The sequence below is a fragment of the Apium graveolens genome, chromosome 6, assembly GCF_009905375.1.
Source record: "Apium graveolens cultivar Ventura chromosome 6, ASM990537v1, whole genome shotgun sequence".
In the NCBI taxonomy this organism is placed as follows: domain Eukaryota; kingdom Viridiplantae; phylum Streptophyta; class Magnoliopsida; order Apiales; family Apiaceae; genus Apium; species Apium graveolens.
The window spans coordinates 51,374,153-51,384,439 of NC_133652.1; the positions used below are offsets into that span (position 1 = coordinate 51,374,153).

Genomic DNA, 10,287 nt, shown 5'->3' on the forward strand with positions numbered 1-10,287 from the left:
TTTTTTATCAAACAATATTTGTTCATCCAGCGTCCAGAAATTTTTATCATCCAGAAATTTTAATGATCCAGAAACTTTCGTCCAGATTTAACAAATGACCCCTAATTGTTTCTTCTTTAAAATTTTGATCTCGAGTATTTTTTTTAGAGTTTTTATTTGCTTTTTTTTATGTTATTTTTAGGTTTTCTAATTTTAAAATACTATTTGTTAAAAAACAAGGGATATAAAAGACGTAAAAAGAGATTATTGACAAAATTAAAAAAATTACATGACACATCAACATTGAACATGTCTTTTATATTTTTCATCTTAAAATGCAATTTGTTGTGTTGCAATTAAAAACACATGTAACACATTAAGATTAAAAAAATTAACGTATTTTATAAAATTAAACAAATTAAGGTGTTTAAAAGTACAAGTTAATTAGGTTCCTAAGGATGCACCTGTTAGATAAAAAGTCTAGGTGGCAGTATCATATATATAATTTTTTAATTTTATAATATTTACTTTAAAATATTTACATAAATATAAAAAAATAAAAATATCGTCATTAAATATTTTTGATTTATATAAATGTTTTATTTTCAATTATATTGAATATAATTAGCTTAAATTTATTTTAATTGTATATTTAAAATTAAAAATAAAATAATATTCTGGATATAACTAATGAATATAGTTAACATCACGAAGCATAAACCCTTACAGATACAACAAAATTTTAGCTAATTACACTTTAGCTAACAAGTTCACCTAATACCCTTGGAGATGCTTGTAGTTAATTATTTTTTATGTTTTTCAAATCATGTGGACCGTTTATACAAAATTCATCTAATGGCTTAAATTTTTTTGACGAACAATAAGATTTTATTGAACATAAAATATAAGAACACAGTCGGGACAAACCCCCAAACTGACAACTACAACCTGATTGTGAAACAAAAACCAAGCTAAATAAATAGCCGTTTTGTTTTCAGATTGCTTAACAGATAGCATATAAATATTCTTGATAATAAAAATGATTACAAAAGTTTCTCGACTAATCCAGTCGACACCACTATCACTGAAAATAGTAGAATCACAATTGACCTGCGCACATAAAAAACCGGTAATAGACCAGTATTCATATCAATCAGTTACACCAACTGAGGTCGGAGGTATAGGTGCCCCATATATTGAAAAATCATTTGTTGTGCGAGGTGAGCTCTCGCAATAAGTGCCACAATTTCATATTTGAAGCGTGTTGCCCAGCTCTCTCAATACACCGTAGAAATCATTCTTAATACAACATGATAACGAATCAAAAACGCAACAAGACATACACCCAAAAATTGGGGACAATCAACAACCCAAAAAGATGGGTACGGTAACAAGATCACACCTAAAAGGATTAGATCTCGATTTTATTGAAAACTATAATAATATAAATTAAAGATTTAGAAATGGAGGAAACGGAATGGGAGGATAGATGAGACGGATGTGAATTTGATGAAAGAAGGAGATGGTGAATGATGGAAGATAGTTATGAATGACTGCCGAGTCTTATTAGGGTTTTGAGAGCCCTTTTCTCATTTATTATATAATTATTATGATTTCTAATGGCTTAAATTTATTTACTAATCCTCACTCGTGATATTGATTATATTATTTCCTTTGGAAAAAGTAATTAAATCCATTTAATTTAATTCAAGAGAAAAATACGAAACGGGTAATTCCCGTACCGGTTTTATCCAAGTATCCAACCCTACCGAGACTGGCAATGTATATATACAAAAATACAAATATACACACAATACTAAAAAAACCTAATTAGAATCTTTTTTTTCTCATCTGCCTCACTCTTTTGTTCTCGTGAATTATCATCTTCAGGTACTATTATTGTTCAATCTCGATTCTTTACATTATGTGCGTGTATATAATACCCGTAATTGTATATATTTTGTGCTTTTTGATGTTAATTGCTTTACCTTTATGTTAATTCAGTTGGGTAATTCTTATTTAATTCATACTTTTCTTTATGATTAGAATTTGTAAATTTAGTTATGGGGTTTTTATGTTGATTTGTTTGCCTCAAATAAGAAACTAGATTGTGCTTTCTGGGACTAAAGTTTGAATCTTTAAAGATTTTAGTTTTCTTGAAAAACAGTAGATGAATCATGAGTTTATGTTAAGTGTTACCATGGCCCGGAAAATTATGTAATGTATGTGATTAAGTCTTGGCTAAATTGGTTTTTATTTGATGATGATCATTATTTTAGACAATTGGTAGTATATTTTTTGACTGCAAGTTTTTGTTTTTCTGTTGAATTTAGGTTGTTTTGGTGATTACATTATGGTTGAGAAAGGCAAACGGTCTTATTCTCGTTCGGAGAAGTATTATGATGGGGATAGTAGAAATCCGAAGAGGCGGGCAAATGATAGAGATGATAAGATTCATAATGATGAGTTGGTTGTGTATCGGATACTTTGTCCTGACAAGGTGATTGGGAGTGTGATAGGAAAGAGCGGGAAAGTTATAAATACAATCAGGCAAGATTCGAGGGCGAAAGTTAAAGTGGTTGATCCATTCCCTGGTGCAAAGGATAGAGTGTTGACGGTTTATTGCTATGTTAAGGAGAAAGTAGACGTGGAAGTTGACGAGGAATTTGATGATAAAGAGCCTCTATGTGCTGCTCAGGAAGCTCTCCTAATGGTGCATAATGTGATTTCTACTGCTGTGGCATCGCTTGGAGATTCATACAAGAAGGATTCAGATAAGGAGGAGTGCCAGATTCTTGTGCCAGCCAGCCAGTCGGCAAATATAATTGGCAAGTCTGGGTCTACTATTAAAAAACTGAGAGGCAAGACAAGGACAAATATCAGGGTCACGTCAAAGGATGCAAGCGATCCCAGTCATTCATGTGCCATGCACTTTGACAACTTTATTCAGGTCAATCTTCCCTAAGAATGCAGTTATTTATCTACTCTGTTCGACGTTAAATCTATTTATATGCAAATTTTAGATTAGATCATAAGCCAAGCATTTCCGGAATACACAAGCAACTTTTAGCAACTCACAGGTTTTCAATGCAAGGAATAGGTCTAATGTCATATGAAGTCAATCGCTGAACTTTAGAGATTATTTGGACTCTTAATGCAAAGTCATTTGTTGTGACACATTGGTTGTTAAGCCACAGTTATTCAAATTTATATTTCCGTGTACTGCGATGTAACTTTATCTGTGTTTTATGTAAATTTATAATTTATCTGTTAATATTATTGCAAAATTTGAGACCTCTGATTGCTTGTAAACAGATAACTGGTGAATCGGAGGCAGTTAAGAAGGCCTTATTTGCAATTTCTGCTATTATGTACAAGTTTGGTCCAAAAGAAGATATTTCCCTTGATACTACTGTACCCGATGCCCCTCCTAGCATAATTATCCCTTCAGATGTACCTGTGTATCCAGCTGCAGGACTTTATCCCGGTCTAGATTCTATTGTTAATTCGAGATCCCTTCCATCCATTCTAGGTGCTACGCATGTACCAGAACTTTCACATTATGCTGATACAGGGCATACGTGGCCTGTATATTCTTCTTCTGTTCCTGTGGTTTCCGGTTATGGCGGTGCATCCCGATCGGAGGAATTAATAATAAAGGTGCTGTGTTCCTCTAGCAAGATTGGTCGTGTTATCGGTAGGGGAGGGGCTTCAATTAAAAGTGTGAGGCATACTAGTGGTGCAAGGGTTGATGTTGATGATAAGAAGACAGATAATAATGAGTGTACCATCACCATCACTTCTACAGAGGTATATGGCTTATTTTGATAAAACTATTTTTTCCCCTTCTTTTGCCGTACTTGATCTTTTGGTAGCACCAGCTGTCAAAGGGGCATCTACATTTGTTTCTTTGATACTCCTCTTTACTTTGTGGCATTAATTTCCACTTCACTTGCGTGTGCACACATGTTCTCTTAGATGCTTCCCATGTAATTGATCTTGTTATTAATTCATCTAGTTAGGAAAAAACTATTTATATTCGATGCGAGTGGATACATGTTGTTTGGTAATTAATCATCAGAAAAAAGTTGTGGAGGACACCAATTTATTATTTTACAATACATTGCTGCTGAAGTCCTTCTGGTTCTTGCAAGCTTGTAGTTGGAGTGTAATAAAGGTTACAGTGCTGGAATATTTCTTTGCAAGTATGATGATAAATAATTAATGACATCTATACGTGTTGTATGGGTTGTTTGTTCAATATACATTGTCTAATACATGAATCTTTTCTATTATAGGACATTATAGAAATATATGCACTTGGGAATATAAAAAAATTGACAACAAGGAGATACAGATGTACTGATTTATTACACATGCTTATGGAATATCTACATTTAGTGTGTTAAACTAATTAAAGTGTGGGAGGCGATCTAAACCTACCTGATGATGCTGCGTTTGTTTTTTCCTTAGACGTAATCTGATCATTATAGTGTTTCTTTTTACAGAAATTGGACGATATGAAATCGATGGCAGTTGAAGCCGTTTTGATGCTACAAGAGAAAATTAATGACGAGGAAGATGAAACCATATCTATCAGACTGCTAATTCCTTGTAAAGTCATTGGTTGTATAATCGGCAAAAGTGGTTCAATTATTAATGAAATTAGGAAGAGAACAAAGGCCGATGTCCGAATCTCTAAAGGAGATAAGCCTACACGTGCTGATGACAGTAGTGAAATTGTTGAGGTCTAGTTCGATTGTGTTAAAGTTTTTCTTTTGACTTGAATTATGTAAAATAATCCCTTATTAACCTGCTTCATACATCTGTATGTATATATTCAGGTTGTTGGCGAAGTTGGTAGCGTAAGGGATGCCCTTGTCCAGATTGTTCTTAGGCTTCGAGATGATGTCTTGCGAGACAGGGAAGGAAATCGAAATCCATCAGATGGTGTTGGACATGGTTCCTTATACACTGGCAGTGTAAGTCATTCAGTGCCTCAAGTTTTGCCTGGAATTCCTCCTGTTAGTCATACAGGTTATGAGCCGCAGAGGGGTGATGGTGGGAGTGGCTTAAACATGCTATCCTCGGATAGCTTTTATGGATATGGATCATTACCGGTATGGCATTATTTGATAGTTGCTCAATTTTATAGCCTTTTTTCCAAAAATAAAATTTATTTCCTCTTATTCTGCCTCAGTTTTTCTTCCCTTTTATCTGTAAATCAGCATTACTTATGCTTATACATATAATAGATATATTTCAATTTTCCAAGTGAAAGCATTACCATGTATTTCATTTACAGTCACACAAAACAAGCCTTTTCTTCCTGAATTACCAATTCTTACCCTTTGCAATCAGAACGTTTACAAAACCCAAACCTCAATTTCTACTCTGGTAATATTTGGGCAGTTATTTGAAGAAAAATGCGATTTATTTATTACTTTGATGAATTCTGAATAGTAAATATATATATATATATATATATATTTGATCATTCGAGGGGGCTACTCCAATAGAAACCAATTTAGAATAGAAACTAGAAACCAAATATTTTTTTTAAGAAAACTAATTCGAAATATAACACATATGGTATGCAAATCGATAGTTGAGAGATGTAGAAAAATATAGTGAAATCGGATTTAAAAAAAAACTTACGGTTTGACGGGAAAAATCAAATTAAAAAGGAGGGGGAAAAGCTGAAATTGGGTGTGGGAGGGTGCAAAGTAGTTGGGTGGGGTGATTTAGGAGGGACCATTAGATTAGGTAGATCTAACGGCTTAGATTGATTCCTAGTTTCTATTTTAATTTTAGTTTGTATTTGATCATTCCCCTATATATATATATATCAACTTTTAGGGGAAAGGTAAGTACTCACATGTCCTGCTGAAGAGCAGGGTGCGAGGAAAAGTTAAAATTTAGTATTTTACACAGCCTTGCCCAACTCAAGTCTGTAAAGAGCACGTTTACAGAAATTGGCACTAGACATGTATGTCGGATGAGAAAGTTGAACCCATGACTATTTGGTCATGAGTTGGACACCTAACCACTGGGCCATCTCGTCTGCTCGATTTATCAACGTTTAGTTTGTGGTGGGAAGGGTCAAATTTGTTTAAAGTGCTGTTTTGAGCATTTTACTAGAGGGTTCTGCTGTTTTGGACCTTAACTGAAGATTTCATTTCATCGATGTTTATATTGGGGTGGGGGTGGTTTTGTAATTGCCCATGTTACACAAGCAAGAAAACCTAATAGATCTGAAGTATGTTTGTGGAACATTAAGGTCTAAAGTGTTTTTGAGCAATTTAGCCTTTGCTTGATCATACGTGCAAATCTAATTTCAAAAGTTTAGCTTACATCTGTACTAATGTTTTTATTTTATTTTATTTTATCTTTTTCCTTCTAAAAGATGGGTGACAGTGGCTATGGATCTTTGTCATCTCCGTATTCCTCAAAGCTGTATGGCGGGTCAGTATTCCTCTGTCCTTGATTTTTAAGTCAAAATGGTTTGTATACTTCTTTTCTGTATCAGATACGGCAGAAAATTGATTTTTTTTTGTTTTTTGCAAGCAGATTGCCTCCTCCAACGGATCTTGAGATGGTGGTCCCTGCTCATGCAGTTGGCAAAGTGATGGGCAAAGGAGGGGCAAACATTGATAACATTCGGAAGGTGTGTTTTTTTTTTCTTTCTGGATAAGATCTTTTGTTCTTCCCTTCGTCTGTCTTTTTGCTTGTGTCCACTTGTTTCTGGGTGCACTTTTATGTGAAATTTGTCTTATGGTTATGGGAATTTACTTGGAATGAAAGATTGAAGTCATTTTTTAGAGCTTAGAAGCTAATTATTGGAGCAAATTTTCTATAACCGGTTTTTATTTGAAGTCTCATCAGTTCTATACACCAGATATCGAAAAAAATATATTTCTATTAAACTTGAGCATTATGGATCTCATTTGAAGTAGGCAGATATTTTACTAGCATGTAGTCAAGAGTTACAGACAGGCTTACATTAGATTGTTTGCATGGAGTTATGATTGTGGTAGAGTACATATTTGCCTAATATTTTTTTATTTAAACTTGTTTCCGGTCCAGATTTCGGGAGCAGATGTGGAAATATCCCATTCGAAATCTTCACGAGGTGATCGTGTTGCTCTTATCTCCGGTACACCTGAACAGAAGCGTGCTGCTGAAAACTTGATTCAGGCATTTATAATGTCCACTTAAGTTTTTAAGGAATCTTCTGCATTGGAGGTGATTTTTAGCATAAGTATTGCAGCCTTTTCCGAATCATGTTTTCTCCATAGTTCCTTTAGGCTTTAGCCATGGAGAAGGTTTCATTTCCTAGGTTTCTTCTTCTGGCATTCTGTTTCTTCCCTAGCAAATCTTATGAAGCATGTGCAGGAAGATATATAAAGCGGATTTAGGTTCTATCTGTGGTGTTGTAGGATCTCGTCTATCCGCCGTTATCTTAGAATTTTATTAGGATCTTTTCAAATTCTAACAATCAGTTCTTTCATCTAAACTCTGATACTGTTATGCTCTATGAAATTGAATTTCGTGCCATATGCTTTTATTCTTATTAACTTTGAACGCGTATGAATAGATGTATTGGTTGCTTTCTTATTCTTTCCTCCCAATTTCCTTCCCAGGGTAATACATGATTTTAGGCTTTTAGCTGCTCTTTGGTTTATATTCTCTTGACTTATTTCGTTGTTAGAGAGTAGTTCCATAAGTAAAAAGTATCATCTTCTGGTATTAATGTGCTACATCAATATAAAACATTGAGAATCCTCTTCTGCTGGTTAAAAAGTTTTTCAGCTGGCTCAAGCATTTGAAAGGGTTCGGCTCCCCCCTCCCTACAATACAACTATTTGAAATCTGAATTCGATTTGCTTAATATTCATATTGGTTTAGTTGTCTTCCTGTCACTCTCGTTTTTCTTGTAACCTTCTGTACGAAATTCTTGGTTTCATGATTTTCACTTTAGCACACGTTGTTTTAGCAAGATCCATTAAAGTGGTCTACTATGGCCTTGTAATATTGTTTCCGAATCCAAAAGTTCATTTCAGCACCAATTAAAGCACAAACTTGTCGGTCACTATATCAAGAAGCTTCCCATACTCCTGTGATGTTATTGTTTTTTGGAAGGCAGTGCAACCTCAGGCATCCATCATGGGTGGTGGTTCATAATAGCGTTCAAATTTACTATGAACCACCCTTTCTTCTCTATTTGTTTTGGTTGTTCCATATCTAAATTTGTGTAGGTGTCATTGATTATATACACTTCTCAACTCTAGGTGTCAAGTACTTATCTACACCGATTTTCATTGTATTTATACACATATACTTTAGAACAATATCTTGATCGAATCACATTTATCTGTTTGTCATTATCCGAGATAGCTTCTTTTTTCAACCGATCATATATCCAATGTCCTATTCGGCCCTAGGATTTCCGGATTCATGTTGGAATCATAATTCTTACATATTACACCTGAGACTTCTCGTTCATCAAATAAACTATATAGAAAGACTTGCTAGTCACAAGATTTCTCTATTTCATCCCAAATATTAGGCAGCTTTATAGATAGGTTGTGCTGTTGATACCAACCTTCATACTACTAACTATAGCCATCAATTCAGAGACATCCTAGCTCACTGCGTTGTTAGTTTGTGCGATATTGTTTGTCTTTTGATTATTCAACCTTGTTTGGGGTTTAAGCTCGTCAGTAAACAATAATCTTCATCACCATCATTTTAGAGAATCTGACTACTTCGCTGTCAGTTTGAAAATAACTTTTATGGTAACTAAGCTTTCTAGAGAATTCTATAGATTTTCTGTTAGTATGTAATTCTACCCTCAGGCTCAGTAACCTCATGGCTCATATACATAATTTAACATTCTAGGTCAAGCGGCAGATTATGAAGGAATATATAAACTGGATATAGTAACTTGGTATTAAAATTGTTAGTGATGTAACCTTGTAGGTTTCTACTATCGTCGTGGGAACTGAAATCAAGCTTTTGGTTGTGATAGTTTAGAGGTTAGGGATTGACATGATCTTGGATGATCAGTGTTTACTCAATCTTTAAGATGCCATCAGTTCCTGCTCTCATCTTTTATCAAGTCTTGAAAGGTTTTTAACTCTTGTAAACATTGAGGTTGTCACCAATAGGATAGAAAATCGATATGTATGATTGTCGCCTTTGTAGGTGAGCGTTTCTTTAGGGCATTTATATTTGGTATGGTTGGCTTACTTGGTGGCTATCAGTATTTGGTATGGTTGGCTGGCTTGGTGGCTATCAGGCTGGTTATTGTGATTACAAAGCAGGAAAGTCTTGCTTTAAGACAATTGTGCTAGAAGGGCGACACAAATATCTTTTGATATAGGTTAATGATTGTTCATTTGTGTGCAGTAGCAGGGTTCGAGTTTGGGACTGGTAACCGATGACTGTAACTATTGCAATATGTATGTATTTTTTTAGAAGACTATAAAATATTGAATGTAGTCCATAAAATCAAAGGATTGGAAGGGTACTAAAATTCATTATATATTTTTGGATGTGTCTAGTTGGAGGATTTAATATGTAAAATTTTAATATTTAGTGCATTTTATTTTAATATCTCAAATTGTGATGCATTGAACCCTTTATCTCGGTGGGGGACGTGCAATGGAAGATCTAATCAACAATTGTAGTTTTGTCGAAGAAGTTTCTGCTTTGATTTAATTTATCTTAGTACGAGTTTGTTCAATTTTGTATTTTGTAGATGCCGTGCCGTACAGCTTTTAACTAGTGAAATAATTGACTTTCAAAAAAAAAATAATAGCCCATGCATCTCCCGTATAATTAGATGCAAAACAATATCTGAATATTTAATAAAAATATTAACACCATTTTTTAAGGATTTTATAATCACATATTTATTACTATATGTAGATATGATTATTTTTTTTGACAAGATAACTATATATTTAAATCTCAATAACTTTCATGTATTTTCTACTCCTTTTTAAACTAATCTTAATCTGCCATTCCAAATTTAAACAAACGAATATCAAAATATAACCTTCTACTTCAAAATAGTTGACATTTTTTAACCTTTTTTTGAGTAAATTGACTAAATTTTAATTGGAACTATATATATATATATATTGAAATTGAAAAAGTTCAGACTTATATTATTAAAAGTACCTATAACCTCTTTTATAGAAATCGGCCGATTTTTCAAAAATAGCCAATAAATTGCTCAAAAATCAGTCAAAAAAATTTGTCCGATTTCCGATAAATCGTCGATTAATTATCCGATTTTTT

The 10,287-nt window shown here is 33.7% G+C and overlaps 1 protein-coding gene across 1 annotated transcript; it reads left to right on the forward strand.

Annotated features, from left to right (window-relative positions):
• The first annotated feature begins 1,738 nt into the window (after nt 1–1,738).
• Nucleotides 1,739–9,597, forward strand: LOC141664051 (KH domain-containing protein At4g18375). Its single transcript, XM_074469911.1, has 8 exons — nt 1,739–1,869; nt 2,313–2,929; nt 3,295–3,789; nt 4,488–4,727; nt 4,824–5,099; nt 6,386–6,444; nt 6,550–6,646; nt 7,066–9,597. The coding sequence occupies exons 2-8, from the start codon at nt 2,333–2,335 to the stop codon at nt 7,195–7,197; spliced, it is 1,896 nt and encodes a 631-aa protein (XP_074326012.1). The 5' UTR covers nt 1,739–1,869; nt 2,313–2,332; the 3' UTR covers nt 7,198–9,597.
• The last annotated feature ends 690 nt before the right edge of the window (nt 9,598–10,287 follow it).

What these genes read in the sequence shown, in the direction of transcription:
- LOC141664051 (XM_074469911.1), top strand. Translation starts at nt 2,333, where the DNA reads ATGGTTGAGAAAGGCAAACGGTCTTATTCTCGTTCGGAGAAGTATTAT. An exon ending in ATGGATATGGATCATTACCG is followed by an intron (nt 5,100 to 6,385) that starts GTATGGCATTAT and finishes TCCTTCTAAAAG; the next exon opens with ATGGGTGACAGTGGCTATGG. An exon ending in ACATTGATAACATTCGGAAG is followed by an intron (nt 6,647 to 7,065) that starts GTGTGTTTTTTT and finishes TTTCCGGTCCAG; the next exon opens with ATTTCGGGAGCAGATGTGGA.